The sequence below is a fragment of the Trematomus bernacchii genome, unplaced genomic scaffold (genome assembly GCF_902827165.1).
Source record: "Trematomus bernacchii unplaced genomic scaffold, fTreBer1.1, whole genome shotgun sequence".
NCBI classification, from domain to species: domain Eukaryota; kingdom Metazoa; phylum Chordata; class Actinopteri; order Perciformes; family Nototheniidae; genus Trematomus; species Trematomus bernacchii.
In genome coordinates, this window is record NW_022988043.1 from 4,988,038 (window position 1) to 5,010,790 (window position 22,753).

At 43.7% G+C, this 22,753-nt stretch overlaps 1 protein-coding gene across 5 annotated transcripts in view; it reads left to right on the forward strand.

The window, feature by feature from the left end:
- Positions 1–22,753, forward strand: part of LOC117472635 (tetratricopeptide repeat protein 28-like) — a 172,419-nt gene that overhangs the window by 129,721 nt on the left and 19,945 nt on the right. For all 5 annotated transcript variants that reach the window (XM_034117935.1, XM_034117936.1, XM_034117938.1 and 2 more), the window contains 4 exons: positions 7,557–8,064; positions 17,191–17,987; positions 18,131–18,675; positions 20,041–20,564. In XM_034117935.1, the coding sequence (XP_033973826.1) occupies positions 7,557–8,064; positions 17,191–17,987; positions 18,131–18,675; positions 20,041–20,564 (2,374 nt within the window). The remainder of the gene's footprint in view (positions 1–7,556; positions 8,065–17,190; positions 17,988–18,130; positions 18,676–20,040; positions 20,565–22,753) is intronic.

Here is a 22,753-nt window from a genome sequence, read left to right on the forward strand (position 1 = left end):
GCTGAGAGGCTGGACATTTGGTTGTCACTCTTCATTTCTCTCATTGTGTTCAGGCTCCTGCAAGGCAAGAGCTCTGGTCAGCTCATATTGATCTTGGTCCTCAGACCTTAACCTTGTTCTCTTATCTCCTCTCTCCTCTCTCCTCTGCCACTTTAGAAATGGAATGTTTGGTGTACCACTGAAAAGGGTTACACTATGTGTATGCCAGGCCTGATTTGTCCAGTAGTGTGGGCTGTCAGGGACAACGCCTCCCATCCCCGGGCCGCCAAAATGCCCTTGAATAACCCTGGACTCCTGTGTCCTTGGAGTGACTGCCCGGCCTCCTGCTGGAATGCTATCAGACGCAAGAGGGGGCCTGCAAGCCATGCTATATTTGGCACTGTGTCCTTAGACCCGGCAGGAAGCCATAACAGCGGCTAATTAGCTAATAATGGATAGACTTTGAGATCTCTATAGTTTTTGCTGTAAATGTAATGCATTTATATATCGCTTTTCTAGTCGTTGCCAATCCTCAAAGCCCTTAAACAATTCAGCATTCCCCCACTTATGCTAATACAGAGGCAGAGGCTACCATAGAAGTTGCCACCCGCTAATCAGGAGTAATCAATATTCACACCCTTAACCACTTTGGCCATGCATTTGCCACCCATGCTTTAGATTTATATATTTCTGTTGTCAACAAGTAATGTGATTCGGATCAGACACAGCCATTTCTGATCATGTCACCTTAAACTCTCCTAACCCCTACTGTAGTAGTGTTTTTACAGAAGGACTTATCCACTCTTCACAGCATTATGCATTTCTCCCTAGCTTGAGGCCTTGCAAAGTGGCAAACCTTGATGTTTACCTCAAACCCCTCCTGCAATGACTTTCAAACAACACTGTGATTTCCCCTTCTGTCCCCACAAGGTCTCAGAAGAATTGATTCCCTTCACCAGCAGGCATCACACAGCTATGCCCCTGGAGATTTGACTTCAGTACAGAAATAAACAGCAGCCCTTCAAGGCTTTGCTCTGATTTAGAGTACATTAAGATTCATTCACAGTGCCCCGCTTCCCCTGTGTACCACCTCTTCAATTTCCTCCTCAACCAGACTTAAGATTCATGTGTTTATATCAGAAGGCAGGAGGGCTGTTTGTGCATTTGAACAATGCCGACATCCTGTCACAGGGGACAGGCACTGGGACTTAGGTTGGGGCTGTGGGGGCTGGAAAGGTGGAGCCTTAGCTTTCTCTCTTTTCCTCACGTAACATTTAGCCGTTTTTATAAACCTTGTTTTGTCTAGCGTATTGTCAAAGACAGGACGCTTGAAATATCAAACCCCCCACACTACTCGAAGGGAACCGTCAAGTTTTCCACCAACACAAATGGAGACTGTCAGATCCAATTTCATTTGGGGCCTTGTGTGTTTCTTCCTCTTGGCTGCCTGTTCGCCACCAACTCTCACAATATAGCCGCAAACAAACACACAAGCATACATGCCCTAGTGTAAGAGCACAAATACAAGCAAATACAAAAATGTGGACACACACACACACACACACACACACACACACACACACACACACACACACACACACACACACACACACACACACACACACACACACACACACACACACACACAAGCCACAAAGCTGTGGGATACATTTTGTATATTTGTGTAATACTTTGTGTCTCTGTGTAAGTATGTGTGAAAGAATGTATCCTGGGTCTCTGGAGTAACCACAAATGATCCACCATTTGCCTGGCACCACTGCACAGACTACCCACAGCTCAGGAATAAAATATGTTGTTTCACTAACATAAGCATTGCCTGCACTGCAGCTCGTCTCTATCTTGCTTCTTGTTATGCTGTTTAGGTGTTGGTGTGTTTATGTGCGTGTTCCTCAGTGTACAGTATGTGCGAGCGTGTGAGTGTGTGACCGTTTGAGCAGCAGATAGTCTGACAGAGAACGCAGTAGCTGTCACGAGTGCCCTTACCCGTAGCTTGACCTTTAGTGACAATCAATCCTTTGTGAACATGTCCTGTGAAGGCTAAAGGAATTATCAACCTACAGGCCTTCTGGCGTCATTTATCTACAAGCTGGAGGTCACACAGGTCACAGAGAAACAAGTGGCTCCACTGGTACCACAACACTGTTAATAAATCAGATCAGCTCTAAAGTTTGATTCGGGGAATTAGTTAACAGCCTGGTATATAAAAAAAAGTCATTCATTAGCAGGCTTTCCAATATAACTGAAGGACACTGCCTGTTTTGTATTGATTTTGATTCTGAAAACAACACAGTTATGGCTTTTTAAATCATTTAAAAATGTGGAAAGGTAAAAAGAAAAGGGTCTGCAATTTGGCTCTAGAGGATTTGAAGATTAATTTAACTTTGCCTGTGCCGGTCTTATCAGCCACAGTGGACTGCTGAATCTGTCTGTGTGTGTGTGCATGTACTGTATGCTGTTGAGTGTGAATGAAAGAGAGCAATCAGGCCCAGCTGTACCTGCCCTCCCTTGGCAGAGCACAGCATTTGCCTGGTTAAAATAGCAGAAGGTTTTGATATGGCAGAGAGGCAGTCATTTGGCTGATCTAGTGGTGGCTCCCATAGGATCCATATCTGCGCGCCAACACTGAGCGGGGGAAGCATACACGCGTAAAACCAGCTGAATATTTTATCATATCCATCCCTGCCCCCATCCTGTACACATACAACCCATAATGCCTCCTCTATTTCACACTCCCACCTTTATCTCTCATTTATGCACACATGCACATACATGTTTCTTTGCACATGCACTCACGAGAACATGCCCCATGTAGAAAGCACCTTTCAAGCTTCTTTGAGCAACTCTCTGACGGGTCTGTTCCGTCTCTCAGTTTATTACAGTTGAGGTGTTTCCTTTTTTGTCAAAATGCATCTCCGCAGGTGAAATCAGATCTAAAGACATCCTCGCCCAGGGGATGTCTCCAGCATTCTCTTCTCTCATCCTTCAAACACAATCTCTCCCGTAGCCTTTTATCTGAGCCCCTCCTCCCCCCCTGCTCTCCCCCACGCCCCGCTCCTCCCAGAGTGCAGTTGTGTTCCCTGCCTGCCAGCTCCTGTTGCTGCTGGAGCCCAGCTCGTTAAGGGAAACACTGGAGCATGGTCCTCCTCACCTTCCCTCTGCACTGCCTTTAATTAGACAGCTGTTTGTGTTTGTGTGTGCGTGCGTGTGTGCGCAAGCTTGAATACATGGACAATTTGTCTGTTGTGTTTCTGAAGTATTTGTTATTTGTCACATGAGTCATCTTTTTGAAGTGATTGGTATCAAAGAGTAGCTTGGTTGTTTCTCTGATCTTCATCCCTATCATTAAATAACTGTGCTGTGTAGCTTTTGGACACACATATTTGGTAAAGTTAGCCAGATTTGAATGCAGAAATCATTGGCTTATTAACTAGTGAATTGTCAAAAAAAAACTATTTGGATAATTGGTCTAAAATGAAAATGTAAACGTCTTTGTTTACATTAGCAAGCCTCGCTAACACTCAGAGCTAACCTGTACTATAGAGCACATGTGTTTAAAAAGCAGGAAATAAAAAAAGGAACTCACCTTGTGATAAACCCGCAAGAGAAAAAGCATTTGAGCTCCATACTATTTCAGAAATAATCCTTGATGTGGTTTAGAACAGGATGGCGTTTTATCACAGCAGAATTTTACTTTATCTCTGGTAGAATTCTGCTCAGGCATTAGCTCCGCCTCCTCTTCTTTCTTTTTTTTCAAGCTAAGGACCCAAGATCCGTGTTTCTCTAACAGTGCTGCAAAAGAGGGGTTTGAGCAGTATGAGGGATGGCTACAATGGGTGATCTGTTTGGTATTTTGAAAAACTTCACAGACATGTTTTGTATAGGTATGGCCCTACAATATATGTTTCAAATATAGCATGATAGGTCCACTTTAATTTAATTATTTCATGCTTTGAATCTTGATTATTTGTCTTGTTAAACATGCCAATTAAGGCATTACTTGGAAAGATAACGTCATGTTTCTATATTCCAGTGAATGCAGTTAGTGCATGTGTCTAACAATGTTGTTCCTAGGCAAATTGCCTAACATCTGTATTGGTACAGTGCAAGAAGGGGTTGTTCCCACCTTTGTGGTAATAGAATCAAACCCATCCCCTCTTGTCAAGAGAGAGTGACTCCTCTCCTCTCCCATATAATCCCATTAACAGCACTTTACTGAAGTAGTGGCTGCCCTGCCCTCCTGCAGGACAAACTGTGGGCTCTTTAACACCTTACACCTCCTTGCCCTGCTAGTCCCTCTCAATCTCAGTTTTTTTTATTTTGTCTTTCTCACCCTCAATTTTTTTGAAATAGACAAATATTTTGTGTGTCATGACAACATTCTTACCAACAAACCAGTTGTACCTTGGTGATGTCTGTTCAGGTATAATTGGTAAAACCATGTCAATCATATCTAATGACATGTAGTCCATCAAAGAAGCAAAAGACTAATATTTTTTAATGAAAGTGGTTGATGTCAGAGCGTTGCTTTATTGGTTTATTTCTGTCCACTGTCTCGGAGATTCCACAAAGGCCTTGTAAAATTGTTTACGAGGCGTGGTCGGCATTGATCCAACTATTTACATCTCCATGACAACCGTGCTTGTCCCATAAGCTCTGCCAGCCGGTGATGATTATTTGCTTTGAGAATATGAGAGCTCGTAGGTTAAAAAACAAATAGAGGATTTTCAAAGGCAAGGCGAAGCAGGACCATAGCTCAAACACAGCAGTGGAGTGGTGGGCAGAAGTGTGCTATTCCAGAGTATGAGATAAAACACACCAGGGAAACAGATCGTGCACCAAGCCCAGCCATCAAGAGCGGTTCTGCTGCATGACATAAGGGGCTAATTATGCTAAGTACAATGCATTACCTCTCGCATGTGCTATGAAAGCAGCCATTTCTCTGATGTGCTGCAGAACATAAACACACTTAGCAGAGGGGGGTGACAGAGGAGAATCAGTGAGGAATCCTAAACCACTGTCCTTGTCAGAGGAAATGAATAGAATAATGATGCTGGAGCCAAGCATTTCTGATTAACATGTCATCTCAACCCTCCCCTGACGCCTCCCTTCTCCCTTTCTCGTTTCTCCCGGGCAGAACTAGTTTACCTTTCATTAGGAGACCCTTGGTGCAAAATGTGTTTGCTGATAAGAGCCAGCAGTTTATCAACAGTTTATAAAGCACGGCGCTAGGATTAATCAAATCAGCACACATCCGGAGAAGGGCTGGACTCTGTAAACACAGTCAGATCTGACTCTGCAGACGGATTGAGAGAAGTGGGGGAGAGAGAGCCAGAACGGGGAGGGAGGACAGATAAGTGCAGGAAAGAAATGGAATCAATTTAGAATGAAGTCAATTTGGCAGAAATTATGTATTTCGGGCAATTATTTTCTCCCAGACAGAATGTTATTTTGCGTCATTGTGGGGAGTCGAAATGAGCAGTGGTGGGAGAGGGCTGCAGTCAGAAGCGATAGAGATATGGTCCCAGTCTCTGTCCCTGAGCCAAACACAGTGCATCCTCTGTGACTAGCAGGGCTGGCTCCTCATTATCTTGGCTTCCATCTGAGGAGAAAATGCAGCGTTGCAGTCTCACTTTAGAGGGACACTGATCACAGGAACTCAACTGGAGAAAGATTGCGCCTCCCTCTCTCGCTTTCCCTCCTCCTGTCTCCCACTGCATTCGGTTGAAGACAGACTGAGGCGAGGAATCCTCTAGTTTTTTTTGGCTAAAAAGTGGAAGTTTGAGTCGGAGAGATGGAGCGAAGCTTCAAAAGGCACATGTAATTGAGCAGCCCTAGATAGGCTATCTGCGAACATGAAACAGCAACAGTTGTGACGGAGGGTAATTGCCTCCCTGGGCCTGTATAATGCCTTGTCGAGTCTTTAAACTTGAGCAAACTGCTGGAAGTCCTTATGTCAGCAGGTAATTGGTTCCAGGCATCAGCAGCTATGGGAAATGAAGGAAAGATAGGTATAGGTGGGGTGTGAGTTTAGAAAAATAATTAATGAGTGATTCAAAGAAAAGCATCTTTACAACCAATGAGTTTCATTATTTGCCTATCTTGATGCATATATGAAATAATAACTATGTAAACTGAGCATTTAGGTTGCCAGCACTCCTGACGCTCTAAAGCCCAATGCAAGTATCAGTGGCCAGTTTTGCAACATATGGCGTTGAAAACTACTTTCATAAACAACTTACAGCTGGAGGGACATTGGAAAGTCAGTCCTTTACTGCAGCTCACTTTTGACTTTTTAGTTTCTGGCTCTAAACGCCCCTAAGATGAACCTGGTCAAAATGGGCAACAGTGTGGCCTTCACTGTCAGGCCGTCTGTCCTCTCTGCTGGCCTTCATCCAACCCCCTTCCTTGCTGCAGGATGCAAAGCGGGACCTCAGGAAAGAGATGCTTTATTAGCTGGCCCTGCGTGATTAATTGAACATCTGCTCACACAAAAACAGCTGACCCCAATCCCAGCTGTTTACCCTCTGTATAAACAGTCAAAAAGCCTGCAGTGAATGTGTCACATAGGGGGTCAAGACTGCCTCTTGAGAAACCTCTCCATCTTACTGCTTAAGCGCACCTTTTGTAGTTGTAGTTAGGGATCACAGACGGACACTGCTTGAGAGTATGGAATCAATCAATCACATTTTATTTACATAGTCCAATATCACAAATGCAACATCGTCACAAGGGGCTTTACAGTGTGTGGAGCATAAAACACCCTCCGCCCTGAGACCCTTGCACCATACTAGGGAAAACTCCCAAAGAAACCCCACGATTTATGAGAAAAGAAGAAACCTCAGGCAGGGCGGACAGATGTGCGGTAGAGGTGAAAAAAGATAATTCAATTACAAGATAGAATATCCAAATGATGATAATGATAATGTGAACGTATTTCAAAAATAAATTCAACAATCTTATAGGTGCGGCCAAATACAAATAATGTGGTTATCAGGCAGGACCGTGGCAATATGATAATATTCAGAATATTGTTCTCTGTTTTTAGCTTGAGAGGTCTTGCCAGCAGTCAGTCAGTCAGCTAGTTGCCCCCCCACGACTCTGCTGTGAAGCTAAGCCCCTCTCCTCCCCCCCCCCCCGATTAGCAGTGTCTTTGTTCCACTGGTGGTGACACACCATGAAGCGTGATTGCAGTGGGCAAACTGACGGCTTTAAAACAAGCCTGCTGCTGCGCTGATCTGCATCAAACTTGACCCCCCCCTGCCCGGCAAAGACTAAATCAAATCAGGTTTTTGTTGTTTGGTCTCTGAGTAGTAAGCCCCCTAAGAGATTTGGGAATTTGGATTTGTTTTCTTCTTTTTTTCCATTTGATGTACAATACTTCTGGCTAAAAGGACGTTTAAATGTGGTTGGGGAATCTGTGATGCAAGGGCAACAAAAAGCCTCACTGATGATAGAATATGGGTATAATTAATGGGGCTGATCATTTGAAATTTTACGCACAATTTATTATCTTGCTGTTTTCTTACTTGTCTATATTTCTGTCTCTTTATCCATAGGCTGCTTCAATGGCGCTGAGCAGCTTGGGCCATGTATATACAGCCATTGGGGACTATCCCAATGCCCTCGCCAGCCACAAGCAGTGTGTCCTGCTGGCCAAGCAGTCCAAGGATCAGCTGTCTGAGGCTCGCGAGCTGGGGAACATGGGGGCCGTCTACATCGCCATGGGAGACTTTGAAAATGCTGTCCAATGCCACGAGCAGCACCTGGGCATCGCCAAGGCCCTGGAAAATAAACGAGAGGAAGCTCGGGCCTATAGTAACCTGGGCAGTGCCTACCACTACCACCGTAACTTTGACAAGGCCATGTCCTACCATACTCATGTTCTGGAGCTCGCCCAGGAGCTGGAGGAAAAGTCCATTGAGATGAGAGCCTACGCAGGGCTGGGTCATGCTGCTCGCTGCATGCAGGACTTGGAGAGGGCCAAGCAGTACCACGAACAGCAGCTGTCTATAGCTGAGGGTCTGAAGGACAGGGCCGCCGAGGGGAGGGCCTCCTCCAATCTGGGTATGTATGCAAATACTAAAATAATATGTTGCTGTTAGGCCAAAGTCTTTCTTATGTACCTGATGGATTATCATCTTGCTTTCTATTGTGAAACTGTCACAATAGGTGATAATATTTTTCATCATTATTTAAAATTTGGAGGAATGATTTCTGCCAGTAGTTTCAAAGATAAATGGCCAATCTTAAAAATTATGAAAGTAAATGAGAGACAAAAGTATTTGACTTCATCAGCTCCCGAATACTAAAAATGTAAATTAAAACAGCACTGAACTCATAAAAGGTTTAATGTTGAAAACCGTGTAAATGAATATATTTGTTCTATATCCACTTGAATATGATGACACTTGACACACAAATTCTTTATTAAAAAAAATGAAGTTTCGGATTAAAATCTGGTCAAATCATGATACTACAGTAGGATATATTTTTGTAATATTGTAATTTATTAATTTGCCAATGCTACACCATACCCTAACCCTTAAACCAGATTTAACAGACAATTCCCCTTTTTTTGCTGAAGCCCTCTATTGTTGCTCTAAACACCACCTCAGTGTTTCTGTTGGGCACAACAGTCAACATTTTCAACTCTAATGTATGAGTATTGATCACTGGAGTGAATCTCTCAGGGACACTTCAGACTGACTTCAGTATAAGACTTCTCCTTAGAAATTGATAAGTGGGATCTCCCAAAGTACTCCAATCCCTTTTACACAGATCCAGGTATCATCTCATCCCCTTGAATAGACAACCACTGACAGCATGTACAGTATCTAGTGATGCTGGTGTGTCGCCCTTTGAGATTCCTCATTGATCCAAACAAGCACAATGTTGCATTAGTGCCCAGCTGCAAGGGAGCGCCTACTAGTTAGAAGATATAGTTAGCAGATATCTTGCAGACTGATGTAGGTTTTTATTGTTTGTTTACTGAAACATGGGGATTTATGAGCGTTATTTAAACTCAATATGACCTAACCTACTAAAAGGAGGGATGAGAAGAAAAAAAGACTGCGAGGTGTCCTGCCTGCTCTTAATTGTTTTGGGGATAAAATGTGAGAGCTTCCATTTCCTGCTAGTGTCTTCACTGTGCTGCTGGGAACCGCCCTCTGTTTGTCTGCATTTACATGAGCTGTTTACCCACTGTTGTTTTCAATGATATTTATGGTAAGTGAGACCTGAGTGTTTCTGGTATTTTAAGGCAGAGGACAGCAGTATGTTACTGTATCGTCCCTATTTTATGCAAAGCTGTTTTTAGATACAGTATTTAAGGGTATGTATAATGTTCCTCAGTGAGTGGTACCCAGAAGATAATGTACGCATAAGGTTGTTGAGTCAAGGGCTTCTTCAAGGGAGCTGGGGAAGAAGATGGTGCATATAGAGCCAACAGTATTTGTGAGTTCAGGGAAGCAATATGGCGATTGAATGCTAGTAATACACGCAAAAGTAAACCCCATAAAAATGTGTTTAGCAGGACATCTCTTTACAATAATATGCTCTCACCTTCACACCGGTTGGACTTAAAGGTGGGGTAGGTAAGTTTGAGAAACCGGCTCGAGATACACTTTTTGTTATATTCCATGGAATGCTCTTAACATCCCGATAGCAATGAATATCTGAAGTACTTTGACAAAAAATCCATAAAAAAATGTCATCTGTGGAAGCCGTAGTACTGTAAAAAGCACGACCAATCATTTTAGCCGGCCCGGCTAAAATAACTGGATGGCCTACCTGCCTGTCAGCCTTCCATCTGTGCACAAACTTATCTCGTGCCCTCATTGGTCATGTGCACGTTCGTGTGTGTTGGAGGAGGGGCTCTGTAAGGAAGTGTCAGATTTTTTCCGGTTGTGTATTTTCAAATTCTAGCGATCTCGAGCTGGTTTCTCCAAAATTACCTACCCCACCTTTAATCTTCAAACAAAGAGTTTTTTAAAGATAAATGAAAAAACGAGATGGTTGAAATTAATTATATACCATCAAGTATTTTGATTGAAATGTAAAACATACCAATTATGCCCTTTACAATTCAATGTCTTGGAGCCAAGTCCTGTGAGAATATAATTATTGGCAAGGTTACTTTGCGGAGTCGGCTAATATAATGATAAAAGAAACCTTTGGGATAAAGGTGTCCTTTTGGATATTCAATAACCCATAAGTAAAAATGATATGGCCAATTCTCTTGCAATTAGTCCAACAGTTTCAACCTACGCTGGGAGACTTATGATAGCCATCAATGCAGTAGTAAACCTGACTCTAATGGACAACTAAGAGGCATAATAGTTCCTCCCAGATGAATTATTCTTTAACCTAATTTGTAAAAGTGTGCAAGCAGAGTGGGGTTAATCAGCCAAACATAAATTGAAGTCGTCCTTTGACCGGCCTAATGGTCGCCCATACTGGAGTGCTCTTAGCACTAACACGCACCTGATTTTAAAAGTGAGCTGGTGACTGGTTGTCATAAATAAGGGGCTGCTTTAGTGAGAACATTTATGAACATACAGTGCATGTGAGCTTTATTACGTGTGACTTAATGTCAGGCAGGAAATGTATTCCTATCTGTAGTTTGATTGCCATTACGATGGCAAGAGTGCTCTTATTCATTATTAGTTGCAACGCTACAGTTGCTCCCGTCCATGACAGGCTAATGATAGTGTAATGATGAAGTGTCAAAGATCTCCAGCTAGGGACAGAGCAGAAGATAAGAATGAGTGGGTGGTAGCTATAGAGCGCCATGGAGACGCCCTGGGCAACCTGCACCATCCTGTGGTTGCGGAACCTCTTGACACCAGAACGATCTCTTTGCCCATTTCGATGCTGCCTGATCGCTTACATTTAGTCTATTTCTTTCTCTCTTTTTTCACTTTTTGAAGCCTCCTTCTCTCATTCTCTCCTCTCACCCCTACTGATTGTAATCTGCAGCTGTCAAGCTCCCAGTAATTGAAACTGACTTGATGAATCGCTTAATTACCTTTAATAGCTGATTCAAGAGGAGCTGAATAATGAAGATAACACAGAATGAAGTGGAGGTTGTGAAGCATCAGTCTGTAATTGCCCCATTGTTGTTGTTTTTGTTTGCGGCAGTGGAGTGTGCATTGTTACTCCGTCTGAGGCGCCCGCGATCCTGCTTAGAACAATGAGATATGAGCTAAAAACTAACAGGGTATTGTTTGAGACTTCAAAAAATGCTGCCTTTGCGCTGTGCACAAATAGGCGATAGATGATCGAGTGAAGATTAACGAGCTACGATAAAAGCAAAAAACACTGAGGGAGATGGGAAGGAGAAGTTGCAGAAACAGCGAAGAACAAACTTTTATTATGCCCTCTCAGCGTGTCGTTAATGTTGCGTGTAGTGTGGGTGGAGCAGCAGCTGACATGGCTCTGAGGTACACTAGTATAGAGATCGCCATGCTTTAATATCTAACCATGATGCCCAGCGGTACCAGCAGCCCTGGCTCAGCACACTCTGACCTATAAAGGATATGAGAATGTTGCATTCCAGCCCCATTTATTATTCATTAATTGGCCAACTTACCCCCTAGTCAGCAATATTTAATATCTGAGAGAGGACTGAAGGGGTAGATTCCCATGTAGCTCATATTTCTGGTATTCATGAAACAGAATCTAAATTGTATTATTTCCCCTTGCATTTCACTTCAAAGAGACTTTGAATAACTTTGTTTGATAGCGTCTGTGTTGTAGCCTGGACTCGCTGGCTTTTTCCTCGATTCCCACCTCCTCATCTGACCATAGGTCTTAAAGAAGTCACTTGAAAAGGTCGACTCCATCAGAGAGAAAGGCTCGAGGTAACCTATTCCTAATTAAGCACCCCCTCCTTTCTTTTATCTAATATCCCCAGGGAATGCTTTCCGCTGATGCTCACAAAAACAAAGGAAAAGGAAAACAACAGGAAGAAGACTTCGCAAAACAACAGAATCCGACAATGTAATGCTCTGTATTCAATCAGTAGTGTCTAAAACAGCACATAACTTCTGTATGTTATTAGTTCCAGACCTTTTATGCTAAACCCCTTTCAAATGCTTTTCCCCCCTCAATGGTCATGTGAGAATTGAGCGTTGGAATCAGTTTAGGAAAAATGCTCTGTCCAGACATCTGATCACCAGATTTACTAACATACTAACAATGTCACGCCAGCAAGCATCATGATCGTTGTTGGCAGTTGACATATAATAACACCAACACTGAGACATCTGATTGTGATAGTGTCAGCCTTTTATGTGAATTGCATACAAATAGTCAGAATCATGGAATAATTAGCAGATAAGATAAACATCCCTACTCATGAAATGCTTTTACAACTACTCCATCATCATTATCATCATTACAACTACAAAAACAATGGTTGCATATACATAAATAATGTACCTTTTCAAAACTGATTTCAGTCTGCCCACAGCATGGACAAAACACAGACAGTGACCAGACTTGCCTGGGGGCACTGAGGCAAAGAGATTATTCCGTTTTGTACCTAAGCCTTTTGAAACAGCCCTGATTGTAGATATATTATGAATCTGACCAGGAAAGCGAGCAGGGGAGAGCTGAATTTACAGAGGAATTTAGCAAGCCTAATGGCCCAGACAGAATGAATGAAAGAACGCTGTAAGGAGGAAAGACAGGGAAAGAGCCTAACGAATACATAAAAACGTGCATTTATCTGAGACTGGTGACATCCTAAACTGACCACTAATGACTGGGTAAATATCCTGAGTAAATATTAGCAAGCTGGCAAATGGAAGAGAGGGGGTGATTGTAGGAATAGTTGGAAAAGAGGAGGGGGAATCTTAAGGATGCCAGTCTTGAGTTACTGTCCTGGAAAGATCTTTGCAGCTTGGCCCCAAATATGTGTTTGTTGGAAAAGCAGCAGACGCTCCCTGACTCCCCCTGCATGGCCTCCTTCAGAGGACCCTGCCAGAAACTGGACTGAAGCCCTGCGAAACATACTCCTCTGGTCTTTTGCTTACACTAAACTTTAGCTTAGTGTATGCAGTTATTATTATATTCACTGTGGAGCTATTAAGTGAAACACAAGAGCTGTAGCATTCTTTTACATGAAGCAACTTGGTGCCCTGCATAAAGCACATCTGCAAATTCAGCAGGAAATGTGATCTGTTCCTTAACGGAGGGGGGATTGTGCGGTGCAAAAATGTAGTTCTGACGGAACATTATTGTAAAATGTAGTAGGGGGAGATGTCATGCTTGTGGTCGGTAAAGCAACAGTTTGTTTAAAGGAGTGGTGAGGGTCAGCAAGAAGGAAAAGGAAAGCAGCTAAGCTCATGCTGCAGGCGGCATGTACTGTACAGTGTGTTACTGTTGACGACCACACACGCATTCATCTATCCATACCCTGTCCTTTTTTATCTTCCCCTTCCTGTCTCTCTGTCAGTCAGACTGCAGGAGATGTCTGTGTCTGAGAGTGAGGATTTGCTACCTTAAGCCCAGACCCCCAGCTCCGCCCCCTTCCCTCCTCCTGCACACCCCAGCTGGATCTAGACCCTGCCTTAGCTCACTGCTTCCCCCCACAGATCATAACACACACTATTCTATATTGTACAACTCGTACAGCCCAGTTAACCCACTTTGCATATTATAATGGAAGCTTTTGACTTCCATTCCCCCGTTTCATTCTCTCATAGATAGGATTATGGTGGAAGTGAAAGTAACCCTCCATATTATAACATAGTTATCCATATCTTTTATTGAGGGGGTTACACATTCTAGGTTTTAACCGTTTCAATTTGGGGTTTTCCCTTCTCTGTGCTCGATGGTGACTAAAACGTGTGGTTAAAATAAATAATAAATATGTTTTACCAAAAAATAGAAGCCTAACCTAGGGAACGTGCTATGAGAATTATATTTTCAAGACTTGGTAGGGAAGAACCTTCATCCATTTGTACTAACTCTCAAATCATTGGTGCAAGCAGCTTTGTTAATTCTCTCACAGTGACAAAATGATCTACAATTTATAAAAGGAATTCAGAAGTGATACTACATACGCTTGTTCTGATAAGATCAAACATTTCGTCAATACTGCTTAGTCTCATTGGAATACACTTCAAATGTTGACTTCCCTTTTGAAATGTATTCTTTTTTAACACGCGTCCGCATAACCTACGCATCACAGCCAACGTTTCAAACGGCAGCAGGATAAAAGAGACAGTGCCATGAGAAAGCGTAATTAAAAGCTAGTATATATCCGGCTTATAGCATTTTACACATTCCAATCCCAAGCATTTCCACAAACCAGCATCCTGTTCTGGTTTCTTGTTCTGTAAATTATAATGTCGACCTCATTCTGAAATATAAATGAAAACCACACCCCAGTCATTCCTGGCTCAGCATGGTCATCTCGACTCTATTCCTAGTGGCAGCTCAGTGGCAGCAGCACCATTGTTGGTAAAATCCTCTTAGCTGACGGTAGGCAGCGGCGCTCTGGACCTCCATCGCTCCCTGGAAGAATGACACAGTGATTTACTCAGAACAAGACACCATCCTTCAAAGTCATCACTGCTGCATATCCCTCTATGTACAGCCAGCTGTGTAATGAAAAGTGACAACACATTGCCACGCTTTTAATGTCTTTGGTTATGGGGGGATGGAGAGGCCTCTGGATGGATAGGGCGCTGTATGAAAGTATTTGAATGATATGGCGTGTGCTTTGTCCTGGTTTTTCACAGTCATCACCTTAAGCTGTGCGCATAAGAGAAATAATTAAGCCATATTATTCAACATGTCACAGTCAAGTGCATTTAGTATGCACAACATACTTAGGATGTTAGGACTACTCAAATTAGATATGATTGTAATTTGGAAAACACACCCACTTGGGCCAGAATTCCCGTACTAATTCCACATTTTTGTGTTTCATCAATTTTTAGTAGCATGTTCAGTATGGCTTTATTTACTATGATGCTTGATAATAATCCCACAAGGTTCCAAAATCCTCTTGCCATATGGGGGAGGGCAGAAAATATTTCTAGCTTCAAGTGAGGCTCCAGGCATAGCCTAAGGCTCATGGCAATTTTGGCTGCAGCTTCCAGGCCAAGCCTCAGACCTGGCCATACTCCCCCAGCCTCTTTCCCCTGCTGTCTCTCCCACCCCTTTGCCATCACAGAGCCCCAAATCCATTTTTAGCCTCCAGCATGGAACATGTTTGCTGCTAATACATCAGTAGGCATTATATCCTCAGTAAGATCAGCCTCCATTGGGGAAAGCATAACCTTGGGAGTGACTTTGTGGCGAGAGCTGTCAGTGCTCTTCCAACTAGCATGCTGTGAATCTCAACATGCTCCCACTCTTCGGAAAAAATCCTCGGCAAAGCTGAGAGGTTTTTCCAAGATGTAGGAAATATCTGTTCCAATAGAGCCTAATTTCATTCATTGAATTTGTTAAAAGACAGTTGTAGTGTGTTGGTACTGTAGAGTCCAAAGCTTCACGTGGATTTTGCGCATAGTGCAGTTTGTCATTTGCAATCTGTATACTTCCTTTATTTTTTGCACTGCTTGTCTCCCTGTTCCTCTGTGAGACGCCTGGCATACCAACTCCTCAGGGCAGTGAACTGATGATTACAAGGTCAGTTCAGGTGGTATCACTTTAACCTGAGAACACAAGCAAGCAGACAAACAGCACATCAGTTTAGATCTATCCGTAGGTGTCTGCTACATGCTGAATCATGGTCTGAATTGAGTAGGCAGAGGATCTTTGATGGTGAAAAATCCAATCAGGCACCCAATTTAGGCAGCTTTAAGGGAAACTAATCTCCTCATTTAGACTTGATTTTAGAGTGAAATACTGATGATTCAAATTTCCCATGGGTATTTTTTCCATGCTCAACAAACTATAAAAGATTGTATGCACTTTATGTATATTCGTCTGAATAAACATACCTGGTGTAGTGTCAAACCAATATGCAGCCCAGTGGCTTATACTCTAGAGGCGCCAACATATTTTGTCTTTCCATTCTCATTGGTCTAATATACTGCTTCTCAACAGCGCCAACATCTGACTGCATAGCCACATCTATCGTATAACTTCTGCATTTGTTTGAGGCGTCTGTTTATTTTCAATCCCTCTGTTTATGTAGCCTGTGTTCGGGCCCATAATGTGGCAAGTTTCAGATGAAATAAATGGGAAAGCACACATGGCGGTAACTAATCCCGGCGGCACCATCTTGCTCACCACAAGCCACAGGAGCCCCTCTCCAGCCCCCTTTCCCACCCATTCTTACCGTTTCCATTTCTGGTGTCCCGTCAGCGGCTGTACCCCCGTCATAGCAGCCCATTAGTCTTCATGCTGATGCAGCAGTGATGGCCAGGCTGGTGGATGAATGACTATGTTATTTTCTTTGCAGCTGTTTTTTCTTTCTCCATCCACCAGCCTGCAGCCACCCTGTCTTCCCTGTCGATTTTTCATATTATCAGCGCTATTATTAACATTGAAAAGGCTGGGTGACAATGCAAAAGGAGAGAGCCAGAGATTAGTAGTGAGTCTTAGAGGGAAGAAAGGAGATATTGTAGATATGCTTTGATGTCTCTTTACTCTCGGCTGTGTTTTAGTCGGTATGGGAATGTGGGTATGGGTGCACATTTGTTTGGGTTTTGTGTGTATGTGCCAAATGGTGTTCTGACTCTAGGGTAAAGTTATTATTTTTAGGAGGGTATTTTATCAGAGATTATACACTCAATGCACCAGGATCTCCATTATTTATTGTTTCTCAACACTTTTCATTTATATAAAGTAGTACGCTGAGCTTTAGATCAGCTTTTCACACTCTCACCCACTTTTACTCCCTCAGTCTTTCTTGTTCTCTCATAACCACTTCCAACCCTGTGGAAAATGTGTTGATTTTGGTAAATCCCTCAAAAACAGCTTAGACGATCAAAAGATTCTATTTTGGGGTTATAATAACTCTGTTTGATTGCACTACATTTTAATGACCATAATTCTTTGAGAGAGTGTGTTGTGTAAGCAGAGAACAGATGGCTCCGAGAGCATATTCTAACAACCAAATGACTTGTTTTGTACATGAAGAGCTGACTAGGCACTTGAATTTTACTCAATTACAATTTCCCCTTGAATGGGTCTTTAACTTCATCCTGTTGCTCTCTCTCTCCCCAGGCATCATCCACCAGATGAAGGGGGACTATGAGACCGCACTGAAACTCCACAAAACACACCTGGCCATTGCTCAGGAGCTGAATGACTATGCTGCTCAGGGCCGGTCCTATGGCAACATGGGTAACGCCTACAATGCCCTGGGAGCCTTCGACCAGGCTGTCCGATACCACCGCCAGGAGCTCCAGATTTCCATGGAGGTAAATGACCGGGCCTCGCAGGCGTCCACCCATGGAAACCTGGCCGTGGCTTACCAAGCCCTGGGAGCCCATGACCGTGCTCTGCAACATTACCAGAACCACCTCAACATTGCTCGTGAGCTCAGGGATGTCCAGAGCGAGGCGCGGGCTCTGGGCAACCTCGGCAACTTCCACTGCTCTCGAGGAGAGTTCCCTCAGGCTGTGCCGTACTATGAGCAGTACCTCCGCTTGTCCCCCGACCTTCAAGACATGGAGAGCGAAGGGAAAGTTTGTCACAATCTGGGTTATGCCCACTACTGTCTGGGCAACTACCAGGATGCCGTTAAATACTATGAGCAGGACTTAGCTCTGGCCAAGGATCTTCATGACAAACTGAGTCAGGCCAAGGCTTACTGTAACCTCGGTTTGGCTTTTAAAGCGCTGGGAGACTTCACTAAGGCAGAGGAGTGTCAGAAATACCTGCTGTCACTGGCCCAGTCCCTGAACAATGCACAGGCTCGCTTCAGAGCTCTGGGGAACCTCGGGGACATATTTGTCTGTAAAAAAGATGTGGCTGGAGCCATTCAGTTTTACGAGCAGCAACTGGCCTTAGCTCACCAGGTACGCCCACACAAATTGAATTCAATACAGCATATACCAGAACCATTCATCATATAAATAGGAAATGTCATGTGGAATGTAATGTTGATATCACTCATATCACGTCCCTCATGCTGACATTATGAAATTCTGTCTTGTTTCAGGTTAAGGAGCGTAGGATGGAGGCATGTGCCTATGCCGCCCTCGGGGCCACCTACAGACTTGTGCAGAAATATGACAAAGCTCTAGGCTACCACACCCAGGAGCTGGAGGTCTATCAAGAGCTGGGCGACTTGCCAGGAGAGTGCAAAGCCCACGGTCACCTGGCAGCTGTCTACATGGCTCTGGGGAAATACGCCATGGCCTTTAAGAGCTACGAGGAGCAGTTGGAGCTAGGTCGCAGGCTGAAGGATCCCGTAGTGGAGGCTCAAGTGTACGGGAATATGGGCATCACTAAAATGAATGTAGGCGTGATGGAGGAAGCTATTGGCTATCTGGAGCAGCAGCTGGCCACTTTACAGCAGCTGAGTGGCAACGAGGCCATGATGGACAGGGGCAGGGCCTATGGAAACCTGGGAGACTGTTATGAGGCTTTGGGAGACTTTGAGGAAGCCATCAAGTATTATGACCAGTATCTGGCTGTGGCCCAGAGCCTCAACCGCATGCAGGACCAGGAGAAGGCCTACAGAGGCTTAGGCAATGGACACAGGTGAGTCTGCTTTCAACAAATGTTTCAAACTCACTTTTTCTCAAGGGTAGGAAAATTGCTTTTCAGTATTTGTAAAACGCACCAGTGTCAATATCCCCTAGCTGTTGCAGAAGCAGATAATTGTATTTACTGGGTATTACTAATAATCACGGTAATCCTACTTTCCATATTATCTTCCTCCATGCGCTGACTATAAAGGACCACCATAGTTTAGAGACACCTTGCTGATGATGCTAGCTGTCTCAGCAGAAGCCTAGTGGCCCCGGCCTTATCTGTATGCAAAGAGGCTTTGGCACACAGACGTCTGAAACTGAGGGAAGCACATATATTTCAAGGAGACCTCTTACATCTTGTCGCTCTTCTCCCTTCTATTTCTCCTTATGCTTCAAAGAGCCCATAGCATCCTAGGAGACTACACTGCAAATAAAACACGAGAGGCTTGCTGAAATCCTCATTTCGCAGAAGATTTTCTTCTCATTGTGCGTCATCGGCGCGGCTCCACAGCAATCACGCACGGCAGTATTAGCCATGCACGTGTTTAGGGGGGAATAATAGACACACTCAAACCCATCTCGCCTTCTAACAGCTCTTAGTCAAACACATGCATTATCACAAATCATTAATTAAGCTTAAGGCTTTTATTCTGTGAATGCTCCAGTTTAACCGGCATCCAGCAATTGTTGAGATGCCCGAGTATGTGAATAAAGTCTGTTTGAAGACTTTGAAGGCTGTGAAGGGGAATGAAATGTGGAGAACAGGATGAATGCTTCTCTGTCAACACATACACTAGAGGATGGAAGTGAGAATCCTTTGACAGATGACCCATCTTGTAATAAAGGATGGTACACAGTGTTACAAACAGAGCTTCAGTTTGACTTTTTACAGCCATTCACACACATAGTCTGTTCACATCAGAAATTATCTAGTGAAATGATCTAGTGTTATCTGGTTTTTGTTACAGGAGACTTGATATGTATCTGTATGAATCAAGAATACAGTTTCCTCTAGATATGAGATAAGCAAATCTTATTTTGTGGGCATTGGAGATATCTCTCTATTGGTTCAATTTGACAAAAAAGCCAACGACAGATTTACTTTAGGTTGTCTTGTTGGTTTCTGGAGGCGTGTGGCGTAGTGGGTTGTCTGTAGGTGTTCGGATCAGGGGGTCACAGGTTCAAACCCCACTGCAGTCAGCATGTCGTTGCGTCCCTGGGCAAGACACTTCACCCCAAATTGCTCCTGTGGGGGTTGTCCACAGTATTGAGTATGTAAGTCGCTTTGGATAAAAGCGTCTAACAAGTAACATGTAATGTAATGTTTCTTATCTGACTCCTAATCTCATTGGTTTTCTGCCTCTACCTGCAGGGCCATGGGAAACCTACAGCAGTCGCTTGTGTGTTTTGAGAAGCGTCTGGTAGTGGCTCATGAGCTGGGGGAGTGTGGAGGCAAGGCTCAGGCCTACGGTGAACTGGGCGCACTGCACAGCCAGCTGGGAAATTACGAGCAGGCGATTTCCTGTCTGGAGCGTCAGCTGACCATCGCCCGTGACACCCAGGACCGGATCTTAGAGGGTGACGCCAGCTGCGGTTTGGGCACTGTATATCAATCTATGGGAGAGTATGAGACGGCCCTGCGATGCCACCAAAGTGACCTGGAGATTGCGGAGGAAGCGGGCAGTCCAGCGCGCCAGGCCCGCGCCTATGGGAACTTGGGCCTTACCTACGAGTCGCTCGGGAACTACGAGCGGGCGGTGGTGTTCCAGGAGCAGCACCTGAGTGTGGCGGCTCAGACTAATGACTTGGCTGCCAAGACACTGGCCTATGGCAGCCTGGGGAGGACACACCACGCACTGCAAAACTACTCACAGGCTGTCATGTACCTGCAGGAAGGTGAGTGAGTCGGGGGGAACGGCAGAGAGGATTGCCTTTGTTGCCCGAGCTGATAGGCTTAGAGTTTGTGCATTCATGAATATGAAATTCAGAGCCTATTTGTTGCTAAGCCTTTGCCACATTTTTAGTGACTGTGTGAATGTGTTTGTGTATGTGTTATAAGTGCACAGGGGGATTTTGTGTATATATTATGCGTTTGTGTTGTCTTCTGTGCCGTATAGTTGAAGCATTTGTGTGTGTATGTCTGTGAAAACAAATCAGGATGCACGCCAAGGCATTTTTTACTGTTTACTGCTCGCAGTCCTTCACACCTCTATATCTACTATTCTCAGAGGGTTCTTTGCAGTCAGGTGGCAAAGAATCTTTTCACACAGTGGCTGACAGACTACTGCCTCTCATGCTTCATTGTCCCCTGCAGATTACGGGGAAGTAAAAACCTGCAGCTTGGCCCCTCAGAAATTCATTATGTTAGTGACGGTGCAGGAAGGGTTTGTCACCCAGGATGGGATAAGTGGAAGCCTCCGTGAATGTGAGCTTAATGTCCACATCGCCTGCCTAGCCTGTGCCCGTTAACAGACTTCATTCTCAGCACACCCACCGTGTTACGACCCAACTCAGTTTGAATCCATGGAAATTGCAGCTTGTGTAAGAGGACAGTTGTATATTTCACCCTGCAGGGAGTGAATGCAAGGGAACAGGAATAAATCTCCTCTCTCTCTCCTCCGTCCGCTCTATTAGAGTTAGCAGGGCCTGCAGTGACCCATACACCCTCTGCTGGCCTGCTTGTTGAGCTTTAATGGAAACAAAGGCGACAAGCCATTCTGTCTCCACCCTGTCCTCCTGTTGTCCCCCGCATTGTCCTTGTATTGTTCCTCGGTCTGGCTGCGAAAAAGAACAGTGCCTTCACTATCCCTGACAGCCAATTATTTCTGGCCAACCTACCCAGACCGAAAAGTTGGCGAGGTTTATTCTCCCTTCAGTTTTTCTATTTTTTTCCTCTCAAACTGTTTGTTGTGTGTTTCTTTTTTCTGTTCTTCATGCTGCACTGCTTGTTTTTTGTTTATCGAAAAATATTAATTGGAAGAAAGGATAGAAAGGCAGCTCCGAACTAGTGCAGATACTGTTGACAACTTGTGATCTCCAAATCATTGCATGTCTTAAATGTGTGTACTTGTGTGTGTCTGACGGTTATCCTATATCACACAGTAACACAGAATAACAAGGCTTCAGTGGAAGACACATGAAGACACCAATGAAGTGATGATAGGCAGACATTATTTCTGTCACTTCAAGTGTTCACACTACTCCACAAGTTCCTGTATTTTACATTAAAGGGCACTACACATCGCTGTCTGAACATTAAACAAAAGAGGCATTTCCCACCAAGATCCACCTTTTCAACGATTAACTCGGTAGTGTCATTAAATCAATGCCGTCATTGTAGCGACTAATTGAGGTATTAAAGTTTCTCCACGCTTCATTTATGGAACCACAACTAATGGAGCAGGAATATTAACCTACAAAAGCTATTCTTGGTCAAATTGTAACTAATGCTTTATATTTTAATCTGGAAAATGTGATCGTATATTGATAAATGCAGACTGGAATAAAAAACTAAAAGTAAATAAGCAGATATTCTTATAATCTAATCAGTTTTGAAAATGTAGCATTTAAATAATTTGTATATGAACAGATCATGTATTTGTATCTTGGCTTACATGTACAAAATACATATGAGATTGAACTCCTATAGTTGAGGATTGTATGAAATCTGTAGGATCGGTAAGAAACAGGCCTCAATCATGTGTAAAACGGAGCATAAAACATAGCAGGATCATGTACCGAGTATATAAAGGTTGTCTTTCATACTGTAACATGCGATTTTATTCAGTGTTATCAACACTGTAATTGAACTGAATCAGGATTTGTAATACAGCACATTCATGTAGGTAGGCCTTTGAACAGCTTGTCAGTAGGATTAAAAATTAAATGCAGTTGGATGATAGGTATCACAATGTGAAATGTCTGGACCTTTCATCATCATATGTGGACCCCTCGCAGTTCTCCATGTGTCTCTTTTTACGCTACAAATGTTGAATGTTGGTTGCTGGTGAAATGTCAGTAGGGATTTGTCAGATGGCAAAGTGAGCTGCTGATAAACGTTCTGCTTCTAACCTTTGTAGATCTAT